This window comes from Lissotriton helveticus, chromosome 5_1 (assembly GCF_964261635.1).
Source record: "Lissotriton helveticus chromosome 5_1, aLisHel1.1, whole genome shotgun sequence".
Classification (NCBI taxonomy): Eukaryota; Metazoa; Chordata; class Amphibia; order Caudata; family Salamandridae; genus Lissotriton; species Lissotriton helveticus.
This window is the reverse complement of record NC_136065.1, coordinates 1638406987-1638430726: the sequence shown is the minus strand read 5'-3', so window position 1 is coordinate 1638430726 and position 23740 is coordinate 1638406987. Positions and strand designations below refer to the sequence as shown.

At 45.0% G+C, this 23740-nt stretch overlaps 2 protein-coding genes across 3 annotated transcripts in view; one reads left to right on the top strand and one right to left on the bottom strand.

Annotated features, from left to right (window-relative positions):
• Window positions 1-7295, bottom strand: part of TOX4 (TOX high mobility group box family member 4) — a 434522-nt gene extending 427227 nt beyond the window's left edge. The window contains exon 1 of the mRNA XM_078644844.1: window positions 7162-7295. Coding sequence (XP_078500970.1) covers window positions 7162-7167 — 6 coding nt within the window. The 5' untranslated portion in view covers window positions 7168-7295. The remainder of the gene's footprint in view (window positions 1-7161) is intronic.
• Window positions 7296-7675: 380 nt separating this feature from the next.
• The window catches only part of LOC144755673 (ras-related protein Rab-2B), a 220700-nt gene continuing 204635 nt past the window's right edge, over window positions 7676-23740 (top strand). The window contains exon 1 of one of the 2 annotated variants that reach the window (XM_078644842.1): window positions 7676-8013. In XM_078644842.1, the coding sequence (XP_078500968.1) occupies window positions 7968-8013 (46 nt within the window). In that variant the 5' untranslated portion in view covers window positions 7676-7967. The remainder of the gene's footprint in view (window positions 8014-23740) is intronic. The other variant, XR_013594949.1, reaches the window with a different exon arrangement.

The following is a 23740-nucleotide window of genomic DNA, read 5'->3' as shown; positions in this document are numbered from 1 at the left end:
AGAGATCTGCAAACAGCTAAAAGCCCACAATATTACATATGTACACTTGTTTAACATGTAACTATATAGCATAGCTCAGTCAACTAAACAAGATGTCAAATGCATTCTGCCCGAGTTATAGGCTAAAGCCATAGGCGAAGGCCTGTAAGGAGTGAGAATGCTTACGGTTACAAGAACACGTCACCCACTGTGAGCACGAGGTTTTAAATTGAAAAGAGCAAGAATACTACAGCTTCTGCCTAAGTAAGTCACCCTCTCCCTAACCAAGGTCTTCAAAGAAGCTCCCTGCGTTCCAATGTGCTAATATAAATTACCATTTACGGGGATGTGAGGGGGGCAATAAATGTAACAGAAGCTGTTTACATATATAAGTGTGCAGTCCATTGGAGCAGAACTTGCAACCTCCACAGAGAATCCACCAAACATGAAGAGACTGGTGTAACCGGAATGAAGCAATCAAAACACTCGGCCTTATTAATTGTACATATGGGAACTAATTGGGAAAAAATGAAGACGCCAACCTGCAGCAACCCAGCTCGGGTCACAAAGAAATATGCCAGGCTAAGAGAACATATTACGGTGAGCAAGCGGATACTTGTGCCCAATATGGAATGGCAGCTGTCAGTGAACGTGTAGTGCTGTTAGTGCCCATTATTAATGCAGCTTGCAGTGTGTTATCACTGCGGTAGACACAGCTGTGCGGTTACAGTAGCACGCCGCTCCTAGTTAGTGCTGTGATGGTAGTGTTCACTGTTTATGTATTAATGGCAGCTGTTAGTGTTGGCAGTGTCCACTATTGACCCCTGAGATAGAACGTAGAGCAGATAGGTAGGAGGCGGTAGGAGGCAGCAGGGCCAAGTGAGGTAGGTAAAAGTAGCTGCTGGCAGCATTAGTTCCCTGGCTGTCCTGCTCTATGAATCGATCTACACTGGATCCCAGACTTGAAGCGCAAACTGGAGAGCTGCGGGGGGCCAGGCATCTCCTGGATTAGCAGTTGGAGCAGGACATTATATTTGGAAACGGGTGTGGAGCGACAGAAAGTGGGAGGGATGGGAGAGAAAACAGCCAGAGGAAAAAACATGTAAAAAGGCCTATGGAAACGCAGTGAAATTAAAGGGGGAAGCCACCTAGGAAGAACGTGGGTAAGCGGAGTAGGAAAGCCCGTATTTTTGCTGGTGCTTTGCGGTTTATTTTCGCATTATGTTTCACTCTGGATTTTATATCGGTTCACAGCTTAATGTCCTTTTGGGCGTGTAATCAGTCGATTTATTTCCTGCAGCGCAGCATTTTGTTCTTTATGTAAGGGAGTGAGGGTTTTTTCACAAAATGGGTGTAGTGGCACAATTACGAACAATCTTACTGGTAAATAACAAGCCGTGAGGGGCGGTAGGTGTTTGGGGAAGATATACGGAAGAGTAACTTAACTGCAAGCAGCGCCGTGTGCCAGTGAGTTGCTGTAAAGCCTTGAATACATAAACACCAAGACTAACCTTCCAAACACTTTTAGTTTGCTAAAACTGAATTTATTTTCACATAAAAAAGGAATTTTTGTTCTAAACAGGAACATAAAGCAGGTAATAATTTGCTAAAGCTATATTTTGCATATTTACAATACCATCACACATTTACATGGACGCACGGGAACACACACTTAGGGTGCCTGTTGATTTTAGAAACTATAGCAACTTTTGTTTTGCAGGAATGTGGGATATGCCCCTGGGGGAGGGGGAAGAAGCCAAGAAAAGCGAACACTGCATTTGTATTAATGCAGCGCATTATTTCCAGATCGTGGCGCTGAAGCAGATTAACGACGGAATTACTAAGACTTGCCCAAATGCATCCATGTGACACTGCCTTCTAGTCTCAGCAACGCACGAGCATTGTGGGACATGTAGTTTCAGGTTTTACATTAATCAGGACCTACAAGTCAGGCCAGTCTAGAATATAAATTACAGTTTGAAACAAAATATAGTTAAGGTGGGCTGAGGCGGTTATATACGACGTGGGTCATCTGTCTGTGACTGGATGAACTAAGATGCTTAAATCCGCCCAGCTTTCTCTCGTTATTCAGTTCCCCCCGATAGTGAAGTCGGCTCAATAACTACTAAGTGGAGCCCTGCAACGTGCTATTGTTACTTAGTACTTGTAACTGGGCAATGGCACCATCACCATGCTTTAAGAACAGGAGATTGCCTAGCGAGATGTATATGGCCTTATTTGTAATGGTAAAACCTGAAACTACTAGTCCCAGACTGCAAAGCGTCCTCTCCTAAAAGAATAGAATCATTTTAAAGGTGGAAAACAAAACTGCATGGTCCAGTATGCACATTAGTTCCCCGGACTCGTCACAGCTTTCCCCACCATTCATACAAGAAGCTAGGGCAAGATCTTTATTCCCACAGGGTCAGGTGAATCGTACCATATGTGAATGTACTCCACCAAAAAGCTCACCTGAATTTGCTGGCGCAATTGTTCAGTTGGTGGCGAGCAATACCTCCGCCTGCAGTGCAGCCAAGTGTACAAAAGTAAAAGCCCCACTTTTGTGCCCAGCAGCAACATCGCGTGGCCTGGGATTTAACGCCCCCATACACACGCATCAGTGTAGCCCACCCTCTCCGTGGTTGAAGCTCTGCAGACAGCAGCCTCTCTACCCAGCTGACCACTGCCTCCCTGCGCTCCCAGGAGGACTGGCTAATGCAGGCTGTGGGTCGGCCAGACCACGGTAACGTGCAGCGCTTTGCTCAACCGATGCGCCGGGAAGTTACTCTGTGAAATGGAAAGGTAAGGAAAGTGCAGGAAGGAAATGATAGGCTGTAGTGAAACCAGGAAGCGAGCACGTCATCGCGTGCACAATATCTGAGGGCTTGAAAAATGTACCAAAGCTGACGAAAAAAGTAACCCAGTCCGGGACAGCAAACAATAGTTATGCGGGGAGAGGCAGGTGTCGACCAAGGGAGAGAACTAGAGTGTGCCAGGGGGGGGGGGGGGACAACAATAAACCACGGCCCGGACTCCACCACAACGAGAGAAGAATGAGGGAGCGTATCTGGCAGTCTCCGCGCACAGGCCCTCACCAAAATCTGAACATGTATTGTTCGACCGCTAATTTTTACTGTTAGAGTGTAAGGGGAAGCAGGACAACGTGAACAGCCAGGACAGGGGCTTTGGCAATGGCGGTATGGCGCGATGCAAAAAATAAACACGCGCCGCACAGCTATCAAAGATTTATATTTAGCAGTCCTTGATGAAGTGACTGAATGTTAGTTGAGAGAGAATAGAGATTGTAACAAAACAAGTACAACTGCGCAGCCAGGACAGTGACGTCTCTATGGAGAGAATGCGGCGTGAAGGCAGCGTGATTTGTAATACATGCCCAATCACAGAGCCAGACTGGCGCGTGCAGGCAGCGTGACGGAGAGCTGTCGTGAAGACTTTTCTAGTCTGCTTGGTAAATAAACAAGCAGTTAAGAAAAGTCTTCACGACAGCCGTGAATCAAGCGAGACAGACTGGCAAAAAGCCAAAGGGAGGCAACGAAAAACCCTCCTTTCCAATGGGAAGCCAGTGTTAACCATAAACGCTGACGCTACTCAATGGAAATGAGGGGCGGGGCTCGAGTCCCATTCATAAAACGGACTTGTTTACTATAGATCTAGCAGGCGAGGAGCGCATGCGCGCTCCAACGCCAGGCGAGACCTAAAAAAAAGGGTTGCAAAACGCGCCATACAGTTATAGACAGATTGCACTACTTCATTCTGTTGGAAAGCTTTTTTGCTGAGGGTCTTCTGGAACAATTACATTTATAGACACAGGTATCAATGAAGGCAACTATGCCTATTGAAAAATAGCAGTTTGGGCTGGTCTGTTCCTAGTGCAGCAGCACCAAGACTGGTTTGCATATGGTTGGTCTCTGTCTAGATAAGCTCTTCGAGGGAGCTAGAAAGAATTAAACTATATAACTCGCCAGAACTGTTGTCTCTATAGTAACTTAAAGTAATTCAAATGTTGTACTACAATATTTTTTACGCACAGGAGCTGATCAATAAAGATGGACCACTGTGCACCAAATGAAATGTTTACTGGAGAGAATTTCATAAGTAATTTCAAGCTTAAAACATTCATCACTGTCAAAATTAAAGTTGTACTAACAGGGAAATGGCTGTTTTAGGAAAAGAGTAACGGTATTTTGTTAAGTTACAGGCATATAAGAGTAGACGAGTTACTTTTCTTAGAAGAACAGTTGATTATGATTGAGTATTTAGCTGGAAGCCTGTAAAGGTATTTCTATGTCAAGATTGGAGGCGAGGATTCTGCTTTTCTTTCTCCATTTTTTTTTAGATCTGCAGAGGATACATGTACATTTTTACTAGCACCACTTTTTCCTTCCATTTCTTCCTCTGTATTTTATTTTCTTACAATATATGACTTAATGTTTTTAAGGTACTAAACGATTATCTGTAACTGCTATTTACTTACATTAATTGGTGCATGACGGCATTGCATGCTTCTTTTTGTTGATGTTTACAAGTACTAAAGTTACAAATAAAGGATATTTGCATTCCTTTTATATACTTTCACATCGTGTGGAGTTGTACTTTTTTATTGTTTGTGTTTTGCTGATACCCTGAAGAGGTGCGAACGAAGAATAATAATCACATTGAAGAGCAACACTATCTGTAATGGGGAACCAAACCTTGTTTTCTTCCACTACCTATGCCACCAAAGCAGAGTTACTGGGCAGCAACCTGAACTTTTTGCAGGTGATGTTGAATATGTCATTACAGAATTGAATGTTCATGTAGGCATATCACAAACAGGGAGAGGCAGTTTTGGTTGTGCATTGTTTCTGAACAGGTAAAGTTGATGGAATAGGAAGTCCTGAACTTTCAAATAGCCAAGCAAAAGCACCATTATTGTCCTCGTTGCAGAAAGGAACATATCATAAATGTGGCCGGTGGTATTCACTGCCAATGGTAGAGAACTGCCAAATAGGTGTTTTATTGGGTCACCAACTGCTCTGGTAATGATAGAGCAGTCAGACCTACAAGTTGCATATCAATGCCCTTAATACAGACACACATTGTCTGGTAGAATTATTTTACCATTGTTGGAAAATAATTTGTATCTACAATTTTCAATTCCGATGCTGATAAAACACAGAAATATGCGTTCTATCAACTGTACTTTTACAGCCAGCAATATTTGTAATACCAGATAGAACACCAAGCTGCAAAATGCAGTATTTCAATACATCATTTGCAGCCCCTCTCCATTTACATCACTGGAAATAACAAAAAAATCCCAAAGCTATATTAAGACATATACTGGGGTTAAACTTAAAAACTATATATTCATTGCAAATTACCACTGGATATCTTAAGAATGTCAAGGCATTCAATTGACACTTGGTGTATGCTGGCTTCTGAGATGGGTCAGATAGATTAATGAGATTTCAGAACAATACAGTTAGTTTGTTTAAAATTAATGTAAAAATGAAGGACTAGGAAGAAAAAGGCAGGAACACCGGTTTCAAGTGAGTCATAGTCTCATGTCAGAAGATGGACAGCCACCTCTACTTCAGGCTCACATTTGACGCCAGTACAGAAAGCTGATAAGGGGTTGCACATTTGTGGATATTTGAAGCGCAAAGAGGACTTAGAACAAGAGATACTACTTGGACATGTCAAAGTAAATCACAGTCAAGCTGGAGAAGAATTTAGGAGATTAAAAAGGCTACAAACTATCAGATTTCACGGTTTATCTCTGAGTAGTATACACTGGCTTACCACTTGAGCAGGGACAGTTTTTAATGATCTGTGCTGAACAGAACCGCATTTACCCTAGGTACTTCACAGTATTTTCAGGAAACCACTAGTTAATGCCTGGGGATCACTTTTCACAAACGCTTCAGCCCACAAGCAAGAGGAACAGGGTTATTTCACAAAGCCAATAAGAGACGACACAGCATTAGGAAACCACGGTTGAAAATTGTAAAAATATAGTCACTGTCTTTAATAGTCAGGTACTTCACATGATATGTGGTACAGTAAATTCACGGAGTCCACCATTGATATGCCTGGCATTTAATAATAGAAAACACACACTTGGATGTAAACCTGGTCTCACATTTTGTTTTCTATCGTGCGACGTTCATCCTAAAAATGTTCACAAACCCATATGACCAACGTGTCTCACTACCTGCACATGATCACTGTGCTATGTTCTAGGAGTTGGACGGTATTCTAGACTTAATGACAATTTAGCAAAAGTAATAATGGTATAATTGTTTAAAGGTTTTTTTGGAGGCGGTGAACACTCATTTGTACATGTTTCTGGAATTGGGGCGTCACATACACTCTTTACGACCAAAGCATGGTAAACATCTTTATTTTGGAGGAAATCAGTCCGGACAACATATATACGAACGTTTTTCATACTGTGGGAATTAACAGTAATAATGGTGTGGACGTATCATTATATATTGGATGGCTACACTGGAAATAATTTCTAGGAAAATATCATGGGGGTGGTAAATGTTAGAACTTGTAATATTATTCTTCGTATGTTGCGGTGCGAGCAAACTGAATCTTTTGGAGTCTGTTTATTAAACGTTAGTCTTAGCCGTTGTAGGGCCCATCTTAATAGTCTCTGGAAAATGTTAAGAAGTAAATACCTTGCTACTTTCCGGGCTCTAATCTTTGTATTCTCTGGTTTCAATTTCGAGGCTTTGGAAATAGATCTTAAAAGTTAATTTTGAGACTTTAAGGGCTAATTGGCATCTGCTGAGGTTACCTCAAAACGACAAAGGATGACTTTCAAGCACCAAGTCCCGATCATTGTATATCGGAGACCCGATTTTTGTAAAATAGGCTGGGTGATAGTTCTGAGACGAGTTTGAAACTTTAGATGGCTCTTTGAGACATTTAAATAGAGGCCGATGCGGGCCTTAAACGGAACGTTTCATTTAAGCCCTGGGTTCCACTAAAATAAGAAAACTGGCGTAATTTAAACGGGATCATGGACCTTTGTGTTCTGTGTGAAGTTGCCAATTAAGTGTCCCAATTAAACTTTTGATCCCAACTTCGATGTTTTTCGAGGCTTGGTTGCGCCCCATGTTATTTTATACTCTGGAACTGTACCATCCTTGCACGAGACGACCTTACCTCCATCGCCCGGCCGCCACCACCACCGCTCCCCTTGCTCTTCTTTCTCCCCTTCCTGCCTCATCCAACATGGCGGCAAATGGCACTACCGGAAGTTAAAGATACAGGCCCTTCCTGCCCACCCTAGTCGGCACCTAGTTAGAGGTTAAGCCATATTAGATTGAACTTTGTTTTTAGTAAATAAAACAATATTTACATACTTTTGTCAACAGTTAGTAATTCTGCAATGACTAAAGAAAGTAGTTGTATGAATCTAATGTAATTCCTATTTATGTTCGAAATGTACATTTAAAACATATTTATTAAAAGAAATAGCAATTTAATTGTCACTTTAGAATAATAACTATGTGGAACGTAGTAAAATTCGAACAAGGCCTTCATGGGTGAAATAAAGAATATATCACTATTATTAAATGAGTTACCTGCAGTTCTGGTGCATGTTTTTGGGTAAACCCTTGTAAGCGACAAGAAATACGTCGGCCAACTAGAACCAACCGCACATCCTACTTGAATTGGCAGTTGTCCTTCTTCCTTTTCCATGGTTCTCTTTGTAAAGTGAATTGGGCAGTGGTTGTTGCTGTAATGCAGTGAAGGATCTGTGTCGCGAGCTGTGGTAGGAGCGGCTTTGGATCAGTAGATCTTTTCTACTAGAAGGGGGAGCGTTTCAGCGAAAGATATAGACGGTGTACCAGTACCAATTTGAGGATTAACCCGAGTGGTAGACACTCCCTGAGGTGAGACGAGGTTCCCTGGTTGTGCTGAAGGCTCTGGGAAGGAAGACAGGACACAGCACTAGTAGAGGCACCATGTCTTACGCTTTCCTGTTCAAGTACATCATCATTGGAGATACCGGTAAGTTATCCTTCTTCTTACCTAGCTTTACACCTAAATCCGCCAGCCGCGTACCTCAATGTTGAATGGCCACGTCATGCGTGACATCTTCATCCTCGCATGTCTTTCTGGCCTATGTTGCTTTGCATGCTGGAATGTTAAGCCTATGCTTTAATAGTAAAAGAGAAACTATAAGTCAGATTTAAGAGCACTGTCGTTTAAAACGTTAGGGATGTTCTCTCGTGGGCTTGTTCTCTTGTTATGTGTCTTTGTAAAGTGTTCAAATTACCGGGAGGGTGTCCTGGCGCTAAAGCAGGAGAATGTAGAGCTAGGTGAATAACCAGATCTTAAGTTTCTTGGTGAATTTAAAAACTGGGGAAGAGGCTCTGATGTTCAGGGGCAGGCCTTCCCAAGCTTTCGGAGCGCACATAGCTGGCAAGATTTCAGGTTACATATTTGTGACATTTTCATACCTTCAGAGTACTTAAGAGTGACATTCAGCAACCAAATGTGTGACACTTAGAGTGCCACTTTCTCACAAGCAAAGTCAAGCAATGGAGTCCTTGGAAACAGATAAATATCAGAAATTACACCCATTTGAGCAACGAGAAACTCTTAGAAAATCTTGAAACTGCTGCAAAGGAACTGAAATGGAATGGCACTACCCTAGTGTCCTTGTTAGCTCATCGTCAACAATTGTGTAACAATGATATTAAACAATAAACACGTCGTTTAGAGTCAGTACTTTATTAACATTCTGTACTGATATGCCAACACACATTCAGTTAAATACTAAAAAATACTTGCTGAGTGCAACAGATTGTCATTTGCATTATAAAATAAGCCAAGTCGATATGTACATATAGTCTAGACCGAGTACAACTCCTTCCCAACAGGACAAAACAAATCAATATCAAACAGCATAGTGACGGACAACAGGTACTCACTCTCTGAGCTGGCTTTAACAAGTTCAAGTTTCAAAGCTTTATTCGACAGCATTGTCATAAAAGCATTTTCACCCTACTCTATACATAATAAATACTATTCTACATTACAACAATTAAAATACACATTAAACATAGAGTGCTGTCGAAAACATATTTCAAATGTACAACCGTTTAAAAATAGAAACCTGATGCGTCAAGTGAGTAAAAAATCATCTAGAAACGTGCTACTAATTTTGAGACAATTCATGAGATAAAGTGCGGGTGCGTATAATCCATGCCCAGCCCAAATATTTGGCTAGTGTAATGGCGAAACAAGGGGAGCAATTTGTTCTTAGAATTCTAAGCGCTTCTTGATGTATTCTAGTCCCTAAATTTCTACATGCAGGTTTTAACCATCTTTGCCTTGGAGCCGCATAAAGGGGGCAGGCGAACAGAAAGTGTGGAATGTCCTCAACAAGATCCTTACAGTGGGCACAGGTGTTGACGTTACCAGGGGACCATTTTAATGTAAATGCATTAAGCGGTAGACAACCCACCCTAAACTGAAAGTACAGCTTTCTGTCCATTGGTTTTGTGATCAAGTCCCAATAATGTTCACAGGTTGGGACTAGTTTATGTTCCAAAAACTGGGAAGTTAACACCGAAGGCTGGTCGGATGACAAAACCGAGCTGAGTATCATGTCCCAGTACATTTTCTTTAACAAATCCTTGGAGGGAAAAGCTGTAGGGTCAGTAATAGTCCATAGATGGTCAAGATGGAGCATGTTTAATAAGTTCCTGATTTCTTTTAACCACGTGATTTTATGGAACCGATCAGAGTTGACCATGTCCGTGAGTGCAGCAGCGTAGTGGGCCAGTTCAGGCGTAGTCTTTATGCGCCTCCAAAATAATAGTGGGCGCAGCCGAGCCTGGTCCTCAATTTTTTTCCTCCCTAGGTCATAGAGGAGAGGAATAGATGGGGTACTCTGCGGGACGCCTATCAGCCTACGTAAGAATTTATTCTCTGCCACTGTCAACCCATTGATGTTAGCGAACCCCCATAGTTCTGCTCCATAAAGACATGCACCAAGAACTTTCATGCTATAAATCTCCATAACAGGTTGAATAGGTTTTGTCAATGAAGATTTATGCTTCAGAGCTATGGCCCCGACAGCTGGTGGAACTTTAAAACCGCGGAATCAATGTGCGATTTCTACTGCATATTCCCCTGCAAATTTATACCCAAGTATGTGAAGGCATCCACCTCTTCTAGTACAGCCCCATTAAAATACATTGCCCCCTTAAACGTCTTAGCAGGGTTCATATTCGTGAACTTGGTTTTTGCAGTATTTAATTCCAAGCCCCGAGACCTACAAAAGTCCCCAAAGGCGTTAATTGTCTTTTGTAGCCCACCAGGCGTTCGCGATATCAGCAGGGTGTCATCCGCGAACATGAGTACCGGGACCCGCACCCCATCCAGGATGGGTGCATCGGTTGGTGATTTCCTAAGATGGTCCACTACTCCATTGATATAAAGGGAGAATAAGGTGGGGGCCAGGACACATCCCTGTCTCACCCCACGCTCTACGGGGAAGGAATCAGTGACTTCGCCCTGTGTCCCCCATCTAATTTTGGCGTAGTTGCCCTCATGCATACGCACTAGTAATGACAATAGTTCAGGGCTAATCCCAAGTTCTCCTAGCACATTCCATAGTTTTTGCCGCGGAACTAAGTCAAAAGCCTGTTTTAAGTCTACAAAAACGGCAAACAATGGGCCATCTGCTAGGGTAACATTTTTCCAATACAGGGTTAGAAAATGGAACACCTGATCAATGGAGCTGGTTAGGGGGCGAAATCCAGCTTGATATGGCGGGAGGACTTTATTTTCATCTATCCAGTCTTGTATTTTATTTTGAATCGTTCTACCCATCAGTTTTTGCGCTGAATCGATAAGGCTGATGGGTCTATAATTAGATGGTAAGGCCTTATCTCCTTTTTTAAAGACTGGTATAATCTCTGCGCCTTTCCACGAGGCAGGTATTACTGCTCCTTGTGCTATAGAATTTGCGAGCCAGGCAAAGTACAGGCACCAATTCTCCCGGTCCGATAAAAATACGTCGGCCGGTATGCCATCGATGCCTGGTGCCCTCCCTCTTGTCACCCCATCTAGTGCTACACTTACATCATTTTTTGTTAATACTTCCTCTTTGTAGAACACTATGGGCGGGGTAGGTTGACACTCTAGAGGCCTTGTACAGGAATATTGCGGCTTGAAGTAGTCAACCCAGCATTCTTTTGCCACATGGTTTTTTGGGCATTCAGCTATTCCACCCCTATCCCATTTTATAATTGCCCAAAATTCTTTTTGTTGTTTAGCTGCTCAAGCATTCTTTAGTTCCTGCCACTGGCATTCATCCCATGATCGTTTTGCCCTGATCTGGGCTTTTCTGTACTCGTCCCTAGCCTTCAGGACTTCTCCTCTATTTTTACTTCTCAATACCACGCTTAGATTTTGCCTCGCCCTTCTGCAGGCATGATCATACCATCCTGCCATTTTCAAAGGAAACACGCCCTTTTTCTGCTTGACTTCCTTTAAAAAGAACCCCTGTATCTTTAGGAAGAATTTGGGATGTGCCTCTTCAATTAGTTTATAAAAATCAGTATCATTGTATCGGTCCTGCAAACTACTCACTTCATTTGCCACCACCACTTTTAAATCTTGCAGTTTTTCAGGCCTATCTAACAGTGCAGCCCACTTTATATGGCGTAGATTATTAGTGGAGATTAAATCCAGGGGCAGGAGCCCCATACCCAAGCCTGGCACTGTCACCCCATGATTTAATTGGAAGAGCAGACACAGCGGATTATGGTCACTCTCCACTCTAGGGGTGACCCTCATTTCCCTAACCCTGTGCCAGACTCTAACATCTACAAGGATGTAATCAATCCTGCTACTTGCCCTAAGGTTGTCAAAAGTGGGAGCACCATGTAGGTCTGAGACGGTGCGTCCATTTGCAGCCCTCAACCCCCTGGCTAAGCACATGCTCTTCAATTGAACGGCTGCCTCAGTCCACTTCTTTATCGGGGGTAAGTCTAGCTGCGGTATTCCCCATTTGGCATCCTCATCTTGGGAGAGTGCACTATCTTCAGGACCCAAGGGTTCAAATGTGGTATTCACATCACCCCCCACCACGATTGTAATGTGCTGTGGCAGGGCTTCAATGTTGTTATCTAGTGCAGTTACCACATCTGAACCTCCACCCCCAGGAACTCCCCTGGCATAAATGTTAAAAAGGGCCAACTCGGAACCATCCCCCCAAGTAATCACAACTGATAGAATGTCGCAATTTTTCACAGGCCTAACTCTTGTGGTGCATTGTAGAGATTGCCTTACCCATATGATTAACCCCCCTGATGGACGCCCCTTGGGGTTCTTTTTTGCAGGAATAAAAAAGTTTAGAAACCCTTGCCGATGGACAGGGAGGACTGCCCAGGTTTCCTGTAACATGATTATATCATGGAGCTGAATAAACTCCCCCCATTCTGGGGACTCTAATTTGCTCGAAATTCCCGCCAAGTTCCATGATAAAAGTTGGACACCCTCTTTAACCAAGCCAACCATCTCTTTTGGTAGCAACAAATTTTGGCTACAAAGAGGATATTGTAGATTAAATGGAGGGCTACACGCCCTACGATCATTGGGACATCTGGCAACAGAGTCTAAGTGCCTAGCTAGACCATGCTCCACCTTACCCCGAGAGTGTTTACTCCCTTCTACTGATTTGGAGGCAACTCGAGGGGTGAATTTAGATACTCTCCTCTCTACAATGACAGCCTCTCTAGATGGAATGTTGGCTGTACGATCCATCCAGTCACTCTCCCTCTCATACAGTCAATCACACTCGTTTAGGCCTGATAGGGCTGAAAATCTATTCTCCAAGGGCATACCCCAGCTACTTATGGCGATAGAAGGCTTTCCTCTCCGTACCACCGTATTCCATTTTGTTCTCAGCACAGAGGGATTAAGCTTATTACCTCTCCTTGCATAAAAAAAGTCCAAAGTTAGGGGGACTATCTCTGTGGATCTACGCTGTGGAGGATATATATTAGCCAAGACGTTTGGCAACACCTCAGGATCGGAGAAGTGTAATACCACACAGTCCCCTCTGTATTTTTTGTTACTTCCCCCGATCCACTCTACTTTTCTAGCCTTTACCACCTCTTGGGCCAGTTGGTCCATACCCCCCGGGGAAAAGGCCATATTTCGCGAGAGCCAGTGCAGTGATTTATTTATCAGAGAGGATGAATTTTCTATGTGCCCAGATTCCAGATTCCAGATGAGGGACATTGGCAAGGACCAATACTAGAGGCGAAGCCTCGACGATCAATTCTACTGGGCCCTTTTCTATATTACACTCTTCGGATCTATCCCCTCTCCCCAGCCCTTCAGAAGCCCCACTTGCACCCTGTCCTCCCGGATCCCCCCTCCAAGAGCATTATCCAGTGTGGAAATAAGGGGGATGTTAACCAGGGGTTCTAGCCTGTGGGGTGTCTGGGTTTCTTTCGTCTCAACTCTCACGATCTCCTGTCTAGGGGGATTTTCCTTTTCCTGAGTTGCTTTATCCAGGAGCTCCCCTAGTCTAATCACCTCTTCGGTTAGGTAGTCAATTTTGGACAGGAGGGGTTTGGTTATGTTCTTAATTTGAACCTCTAGGGCGCTTACCAGCCTCTTGAATTGGTCGGCGTCCAGCGTTACCTTCCCTTCAGTAATATCCCTTTCATCTTCTCTACTCTTTTTACCTGGGGAATTGTCAGGATGTTTTTTGCCTGAGCGGAGCCCGCCCCTCTTTGGCAGATTTTTGTCCCCCCCCCTTAATACATCTAGGGGCTGGAACAGGTGCTGGGGCTCATCTTCTAGTAGTATAATTTCTTCATCTGGTATTGCTTCAGCATCTACCTCAGCTAGGACCGCTACTAGCTGTGTTAAAGAATTATTCTCCTGGGATGGCTGTTGGAGTACCTCACTACTAGTGTTAACATCAGATGTGTCAGGAGGCAAAGTTTCTAATGATGGTATTTGGGGGGATAAACTCAAGCCCAGGGAGGATCTTCTCTCGTTATTTATCTTAGCGACAACTTGAACGAGATAATTGTCAAGTGTATTAACAATTTGGGGTGTTTTGGGTTTTGACATTTTCAATAGATATTTCACTAGGTTACCACAGTTATCACCCTTAGATGTCGCAGTAGGGGAAACTATTGACCAAAGACGAACCGATGTTATGAAATATACTTAATAGAGGAGGAGACTCACAGATGAAGAGTTAGGCAGAGTCCCTGGCCCAGTCCAGTACCGGCCAGTCGCGGACTGTCGCACACTGTCCCGCCCTTGTCCCGGGCTTAGCCCGGGCGCTCCCGCGCGCGACTCGCGGGGCGAGAGGGCGGACTGTCCTTAAGTGGCGCCTCCGGGCGCTCTCTGCGCGTCACGAGCGCGCCGCCCCAGAGGCTGCTGGGGGATGTGGTCCTGCGGGTCTGGGAGTCTCCCGGCGCTCCCGCTCTGCAGCCTGGTGCAGCCGCCGCCGTTTACCTCGCGGCTCCGCCGACCCCAGTAGTCAGGTCAATCAGGGCTGGGACCTCCGAGTTGGTTGCTGGCAAGACAAGTAAGTGGTACACACCCAGGGGCTCCTGGGCGGACTGTCCTTAAGTGGCGCCTCCGGGTGCTCTCTGCGCGTCACGAGCGCGCCGCCCCAGAGGCTGCTGGGGGATGTGGTCCTGCGGGTCTGGGAGTCTCCCGGCGCTCCCGCTCTGCCAAGGGTAGATGCAGCCGCCGCCGTTTACCTCGCGGCTCCGCCGACCCCAGTAGTCAGGTCAATCAGGGCTGGGACCTCCGAGTTGGTTGCTGGCAAGACAAGTAAGTGGTACACACCCAGGGGCTCCTGGGCGGACTGTCCTTAAGTGGCGCCTCCGGGCGCTCTCTGCGCGTCACGAGCGCGCCGCCCCAGAGGCTGCTGGGGGATGTGGTCCTGCGGGGCTGGGAGTCTCCCGGCGCTCCCGCTCTGCCAAGGGTAGATGCAGCCTGGTGCAGCCGCCGCCGTTTACCTCGCGGCTCCGCCGACCCCAGTAGTCAGGTCAATCAGGGCTGGGACCTCCGAGTTGGTTGCTGGCAAGACAAGTAAGTGGTACAACATAGATGGTGTCTGGCGCAAAAATCCTTTTTTTTTTTTTTTTTTTTTTTTTTTTTTGGGCGTCTCCCTCCTCTCCATGACCTCCTTCTCTACAGATTCCCCTATTAACCACTCTCCAACAGCGCCCCTCTTCCATTCATAGTTCCTCTCTCACAAACATTGCGTTTGTTTTTATTGCACTTCTCATACCAGTGTAGGGTGTCAGAAAGGGCTTTAAGTGGGCCGGGTCTCACTGATGCTGAGCACCAGCAGTTTTTTAAAGGGGGCCTCAAGACTGGTTTCTATCGGGCTCTGTTTTGTGCCCTGGCACAGGGGTCTGTTTTTTTCGGACTGCGATGACAGCAGGCACATTGACGTGCCTGTGCTCACTTCTCACTAGAAGTCAAGGCATGATGTCATGCCAGGTGAGCGTTGTAGGGGAAGGGAAATCCTTTAAAGAGAGTCATGTTCTCTCTGAATTTCCCTTCTCTTATTGAAACTCAGGAGCAGCAGCATTATCGTGGTGTCACCAGGGCATTAAGTGGAAGCTTTTTCAATAATATATAATAGCCATAGTTGCTGCTTATTTATCTTTTGCTACTAACAACCATTGACAAACCCAATAGTCCTGACTTGTTGTAGGTATGATGTTACTTTTTGTATCATATATCTGGATGCAATGACAGAAACAGTAAAATACAAGTTGAGCGGCACTCTATGCTAAGCACAGATTTTTAGCTTACGTGCGTTTAAGCCTTAAATACATTAGCCATGCCCTTTGAGTGACCCTTTTCCCCCCTCCAGTTTTTTCATCCCACTTAAAGCAGCCGCCTCACGGATGTATGACATTGCAACGCATGCTTTTACCACGCATGCTGTTACAATGCAGTTTTTACAACGCATGCTGTTATAACGCATAGCGCTTTGGGGTGCTGGATAGTGAATAGTTTAATTTACTATTCCAACTCCAGTCCCCGTGAATAGTAGGGAAGGTGTTGGATAGTAAATTAAAACTATTCCCTATCCTAGAGCGCCCCCCAGTGCAATCCGTTGTAATGGTTTTCGTTGTAAAACCTGCGTTGTAAAAGCACTGCGTTGTAAAAGTTTCGTTGTAAAGGATGTTTCCCCCTGGAGTCAGAGCTCTTTACATCACAGACACATTATACAGATACAATGCCTCCTACGTGTGTAAATCATTCTAGGAAATTTTAATTAAGCCAATGAGGATTGCAAGGCGTAGGAATCACATGGCATCCATACTAGTAGACAGTGTATTTTAGGATTGTTTGGTCTGGTAAAGCACTAACTCAGAATTTAAAATGTATCACAGTAGTTGGGACTGGCTTACTAATAAGAAAGCAAACTAACCCCTTTTAGCGAAATTAGGATAATGAAAGACTGGGTAGAAAAGTATAACATTATAAACTATACTATGCACTTTATAAGCAGCTGAGGTCTTTGATAACAGTTTGTATGTCACTGCATGGATTTGGATTGGATATTAGGAATTGCAAGTAACAAAATAATCTTTGTGACTAAAGCAGTAACCCACAGAGCTACCCACATAAAATAGAGTTCTGTGATATGGCGAATACGTGTTCTTTGCAGCAGGCATGTTAACACTCTGTGCTACGGGCAAATCAAAACTTGCACTAGACAAACCTCTGATTCATCTCTAGTAGGAACTTTAATCACCACGTTATCTTTGACTTACTGACGGAGTCATTAACAGTGCTGGGCAAATAATGCCTGCTGCCTCGGGCTGGTCACTGTAGCTGCAATCTGTGAAGTCACTCTCTGTAGACAGCTGCTCTGGCAGTGTTGTGATGTGCTGGAGACAGTTACCAGTCTGGAGAGGGCAGGGTGGCACAGTGACACAGATGATGCTAACCTATCTGCAGCTGTAGATTGAAGTCACAGTGAGAGTACATGGTGTGGCACGCTGTCTTCAGAGCTGTGTCTTTAGACACTCAGCACCCACTCTCACCCTGAATGGCATAAACCCTGGCAAAAAGCAGGGGATGCACCATTTGACAAGGAGGTCACGGATGTGCTTCAATTGAATTCTGCCGCCGGCAGCAGGAATTCCTGGTGGCCCGGGCTGGCTGCAACTGGAATTTGAAATTAAAACATCCTGCTGCGGAGCCTGCACCGACCAGAGCCATTCATTGGCGGTCACGGACTGTCACTGTCTACATGTGAGGCGGCTGCCAATCTTGCGTTGGGGCTGGAGGACTGGAGTGTCCCTGACAAAAGTACACTTACGTCGGCGTGGACCAGTCAGAACAGACAGACCTGAAGGGCTGATGAAACCATGTTATCTAGGGGCAGCAGTAGCAGCATGTGGACCAGAAATAACAGCCCATGATTTAAAGTTGCAGTAATGCCCACTCTGAGCAGCCTGGGTCACATGCAGCATCACTTGCCTGGTCAGGGGTAGCAGCGGGGATAAGAAAATAAGATGAATCTAGGCTGAAACCTCAGTCTATTTATTTATTTATTTATTAATAATATTTCTAAAGCGCAAACAATGGCCCATAGGCGTCTCGGCGCTAGGTATCTGCTATATTTGACCCAGGAGGGGGAATGTAAGTTTACTGATTAAAAAGCCAGGTCTTGAGTTGTTTGCGGAAGGACCATAGTGAAGGGCTTGTTCTAATCGAATGAGGCAGAGTGTTCCATAGCTTGGGGGCTGATACCAAGAATCTTCTGTCTCCCCATGAAACAGATTTGGTGCGAGGAATCACAAGATCATTTAGAGTGGAGGAACGTAGTGTTCTGGAGGGACAGTAAGGGGTCAAATTTTGGGTAAGAAAGGCTGGTCCCTGATTATGCAAGGCCTTATACACTATGCAGAGAGTCTTAAACTTTATCCTATTTCTAATAGGCAGCCAGTGTAAATCCCTGATGGTATTTGAGGCGGATTGATATTTGGGGATTCTTCCCAAAAGCCTGGCGGCAGAGTTTTGAATAATGTGCATTTTCTTCAGGACTCTTTCTTGTGCATTTAGGAACAGTGCGTTGCAATAATCCAGGGTGGACAGTACCAATGAGGTAACCAGGGTTTTGCCTGCTGTATCGGGAAGAAAGGGAAGGATTTTCTTAATAAGTCTCAGTTTGTAAAAGGCGGAGGAGGTAATCTGGTTGGCATGTGGGAAAAAATTAAGGCGGTCATCGAAAATGACTCCCAGATTCCTCACCTTGCCAATAGGCTCGGGGGGAGGGCCCACTGCCGAGGGCCACCAGCGAGAGGACCATTCCGGGGACAGATGCCCGAAGATAACTACTTCTGTCTTATCGGAGTTTAATTTTAGGCAATTGGAAGCCATCCAGTTCCCAATTGCCAACATTCCCAGATTAAGGTCATCAGCTCTTTTATCGCCATCATTCTTAATGGCGAGGACCAACTGAGTGTCATCTGCATAGGAGGTAAGGCTCATCCCATGTGCACGAATGATGTTGGCTAGGTCCGACACATAGATGTTAAAAAGTGTCGGACTTAGGGATGAGCCTTGAGGTACTCCGCATGGCAGAGACAGGGTGGAAGAGTGAAAAGATCCCATTGTGACCACCTGAGTCCTATCAGCTAGAAAGGAGGCCAGGAGTTTGTTGGCATTATGTTGAACACCCATGTGTTCGACACGATCGATCAGAATGACATGATCGACCGTGTCGAAAGCCACCGATAAATCGAGCAGTATCAACACTGCTGTCCCCCCGGCGTCACGAATGGATCTAACATCATCCGCGGCTTTAATCAAAGCCGTCTCCGTCCCATGAAATTGGTGGAAACCAAACTGGGATTCGTCCAGTAGATGATGTTCCTCTATGAAGGCCGAGAGTTGTAGATTCAGTGCTTTTTCAGCTATTTTTGCCAGAACTGGAAGGCTAGCGATTGGACGGTAGCTCTTTAGGTCTTCCATGTCAAGATGTGGCTTCTTTAACAGTGGTTTAATGAGGGTCTTTTTTAAGATGTCTGGATAAGTGCCTGTTCTGAACATGGAGTTGCAAATGGAAGTAATAGCAGGAAGAACCACTTCAATAACAGGAAGTAATGCTTTAAGAGGACAGGGATCCAGTGCAGACCCCGATTTAATTGTAGATATAATGTCCGCGACCTGGGAACTGGAGATGTCTGCGAACTGAGAGAGAATGGGGCCAGTAGGGGAAGCGGTTGACAAATTAGAGGGGGTGTTGGTGTTATTGGCAAAGGCGGAGTAAATGTCATTGACCTTACAAAAGAAAAAATTGGCCAGGGCGTCACAGAGAGATTGGGAGGGAGGAGGGGTCAGATTGGGGGAGTAACCAGCTAACTGTTTAGTGGTTTCATATAGCGCCTGGTTGGAGTTTTTGGCTCGTTCAATTCTATCGCTAAAGAAGTGTTTCTTGGCCTCACCAATCATGGTTTTGTTTTTAGCCACAGTTTCTTTATATTTGATTTTGGCTTCTACAGAGTAATCTTTCCGCCAGTGCCTCTCTTTGTTTCTGCACTGTTGTTTCTGTGTTCTTAAGGCCTCTGAATACCAGGGAGCCGACGGAACAGTTCTGTTCCGAGAGTGTTGTTTAACCGGGGCCAGAGAAGTGGCCGCAGGACCCACCCACTCGTAGAATTGCTTGGTGGCAATATTGGGGTCGGCTGATAGCGAGGGATTAGATTTCATCAAGAGTGTTTCCAGGCTGGCACGGTCAATATCGTTCCATGCCAGGAAAGGCTGATAATGTAGAGGATAATGTCGATGCCCCAGAGTCGTGAATGGTCAGTGAAGCCAGGATAACATGGTGGTCTGACCAAGTAAGAGGCAAGATTTGTGAGACATGTAAGTCCAGTACATTAGTGAAAATGCCATCCAGTGTGTGGCCTCCCTCGTGAGTGGGTGATTTGACCAACAGTGGGAGACCAAAAGTAGTCATATCCGCTAAAAATGCAGCGGTGTCTTTATCCTATCCTATCCTATATCTATACAATCAACTTGGGTGTGTGTCCCAGAGCAAGGTGTCTTTACCAAATATAACTATTTCTTTCTTCTCTTTGTGAGCTTGACACAGTTAATTTTCATCCCTCTGGCGATTTCGGTCATGTAGGCAGAGAAATTGGCCTGGGTATTTAGCGTCTTGTCGGAAAGGGAGAGTATATGCTGGGTGTCATCAGCATAGGATATGATGTTGATTCTGTGTGCGTGGATAATGCTAGTTAGTTGAGTCCTGTTGGTGTTGAACATAGTGGGGCTGACTGAGAATCCTCGTGACACACTGAAGAAGAGGTTGATGACATCCGAGGTCAAAGGGGGCCAGGCCAACTGACTGGGTGTGGCCTGTCAGGAAGGAGCAAATCCAGCAAAGTACGGAACGTTGGAGGTTGTCTTTGTGCAGTCATTGGATAAGGATAGGGATAGTGTCTAGGGCTACGGAAAGATCCAGTGGGATGAGGGCTATTGTGTTACCTGTGTAGGCTAGGCATATGTTTATCATCTATTCCATGACTTGCTGGGGAGGCTAGCAGAGAGATAGGCCAGTAGTTGGCTAATGTTTTTGAGTCTGCTGAGGGTTTCTTGAGTGGGGCGTTCACTGTGTTTTTCCAGGCATCCCAGTAGGTGGCTGTGATTATTGATTAGTTCAGGATCTGGGTTTGGGCTGAGCTGATGGAGTCCAGTCCTTTGATAAAGAGGTGCTGAAGGAAGGCGTCTAAGGGTGCTCCAGAGTGTATGGACTGCATGTTTGTTGTGGTTTCTTGAGTGGTGAATGTGGGCCTGTTAATCAGGGTAATCCATTAGGTGTTGGTAGAGATGGGTAGGAGGCTGCTAGGGAGGAATGGTCCATTTGGGGCTTGAGGTTTTCGTAGATGCTGGTGATCTTGTTGCTGAATAATAGGGACAGCTAGGTGCAGAGATCCTCAGAAGGAGCTATGGTGGTGGAGCTTGTTGCCAGAGAGGTGACATCTTTGGTATGTTCTTCAAGGTTCTGCACTTCAGCATTTGCATATCACTTGGATTATCCAAAATCACAGTCTGTAATTTGAGGTATGCATGGATGGCTTCCAGTTAGAGAATAGGGTCCTCTGGGTGACAAGCGAGGTGGAAGGTGGAGTAGATGCTTCTCATTACTGACTCCTCAACATTCACTTGGATCAGTCGGAACATATTGGCCCTAAATATGGTAAACCTGAGCAATTATTGGTTTAGCTGATCCAGTCCTTTTTCTGTTTGATTGTTTAACAGCACCACACCCATAATCTTTACTGTCCTAAATAGTCAGAAATCGTCAAGTATAAGTGGGAGAAGGTCTGGGCTCAGTGGCGCAAATACAGAGGGAGTTGAGGTGCCTAAAATTGTGTATTAAATGTATGGATGTATAATCGATCTTGCCTGTTTCATATACATGTAAAGTTGCCGCTCTGGCCATAAACTCTTGTAGCCGACCCTAGGGTCGCTCTTGGGGGTCGATGAATGTACTTGACATCCAACAAATGTTACACAAATTGACAACTGTATTGCATGCATGATTAACTATGAAAAGTATGTATTCAACTTGAGCTTGTTTTAATAAAAAAGATTTTAAAAAAAAGAAGAAATCACGAAGTATTATCTAAGGAGTTTTTTTAATAGGTTCCATTTCAAAAGTGGTAAGATCTTGCTGTCAAAATTTGTAGCTAGCAGAATATATTGCCCTATCTTGACGAAGCACAGGCTTTACCTCCATTGAAAGCCCATTTTATCATGCTCCAACTCCTCTGCCTATTAAATCTGAAGAGTGCAGATTGCTAAAAACCGAGTGGACACCAGACATCCTGTACCCTTCCTTGTGCACTGTACCCACACGGTAAAATAACACATATCTGAAGGTTGATCCCTGGTGGTGCAAGCTGTAATGCTGTAGAACTCTCCCTGAAACACCCAAAAAATCAAGAAAACCTGTCTTAGGCCCAGCTTGATAACGCATGGTGTGTTGTTTGACACTTGATGTAATCTAAAATCTTGCTATTAGGCACTAGGTCATTTGCCCCAAATGGGCATTGTCGTGGCCTGATGGGTAAGAGTCATCCCCAAGTCCAGAAGTGTCTTTTAGTACATCAATAGCATTCATGCCTCACCCATAGTTCTTTTATTGCAACACTTCATCAACTAAATATCTGCCCTATCATGAAGACCACTTTTAAAATCCTCAGTAGCCCTGCACCACCCGCATCTCTGCTGTCTGTCACAGCTTCATCATTCTCAGTGTTGCACCACCATCTACAGTACTGCTCAATCATTTGTTCATCTGCTTCAGTTACATCACTAATTAACCATATAGAGCAATCCTCCCCCTTTAGTGGCACTGTTCCTTCTTTTGTGCTTCTACTCGCTGATCACTACCACTGCCCTATTAGCCACTTGACTGCTTTGTTTGCTTAATCATCTGAGTTTCATCATTTTTATAGCTGCTTAATCATTTTATACTGCAGGTTCCAATGTCTATCCCACTGCTAAATGGTATCTAAAATGCACTTTAATTTCTAAAAATGTTAAAATATTGCTATCATTATTGAAAATATTCTCTGTGCTAGCATCAATGTTGCTGCTCTATTTTCTTTACCACTGTATCAGCCTCTATACCAGTGCTTCTCAAACTTTTTAGAACCACAACCCACTTTGTAGAACGATAATCTTTCGCGACCCACATACTTTTAAAAAGGCATGATGCGGGCAATTATTTTTTCTAATGTAACTAAAGTATCGTGTGGTAGTGTACTGTCATTTACAGACAGCACGATTTTCCACTGAAAAGGGCACTAAATTTGCACAGACATACAGCTTAACTGATAAACTATATTGTGCACAAATCTAGTCTGGTGGCTCAGTGGACTAATGCATCCACTGCAGGGGCCTGTGTTCGACCTCATGAAATCCCGGCGGGTCCACTCAACCTTTCTTTTGTCTGAGGTCGATAAAAATGAGTACCATTGAGTTGAGTAACAATAACCATCTGTTATTCAGCTCCAAGATACCCCGGTTGGGGTAAACGTGCACTTTACAAATACACATGTTATATTATAAATTATATTGCGCACAAATGATAATGTGGAAATTGGGTTTCAGTGAATAGTTATCATTTGTGCATCATCAAGTAAAGTGTCTTCGGGCGGGGCCTGGGGGCTGTTGGGAGAGGTGGCGTGAGCTCCGAGCGGATCCCTGTACTTATCCTGTTAATCCCCGCTAATTAAACCTATCTACCGGCACCGAAGGCACTGGACGGGGAGAGGACCCTAACTAGCGGTCTCTCGGAGGTTTAGGTGGAGCCGGTCCGGAGCTGTGCACGATTTTCAGCGCCAGGTCTGTCATGAGTGAGGGACCTAAAATGGCGGCGGCACAGCGGCGTTGACTTCCGAACTCAGAGGAGGGAGAGGATCAGAGCAGCGGACTAGAGAACACGAGCGCTGGTGACGCAGCGGGACTGGTGGCGCGGGGGGTATCCTCGCAACCCGGATTGGGGGTGTGCGCGAGAGAGGCTTAAGACCAGTGGGGTGATTGCTCGTGGGGGCCTGGCCTGGAGGCCACCAGCAGTGAGAGCGAAGCAGCAAAGAGGAGAGTGGGCCCGGAGGCTTCACCCCCCCACGCCCCTGGAGGTGGCACTGAGAGACCAGCTTATGGCGTGACGGCAGGCGGCGCCCTAAAAGAGGAC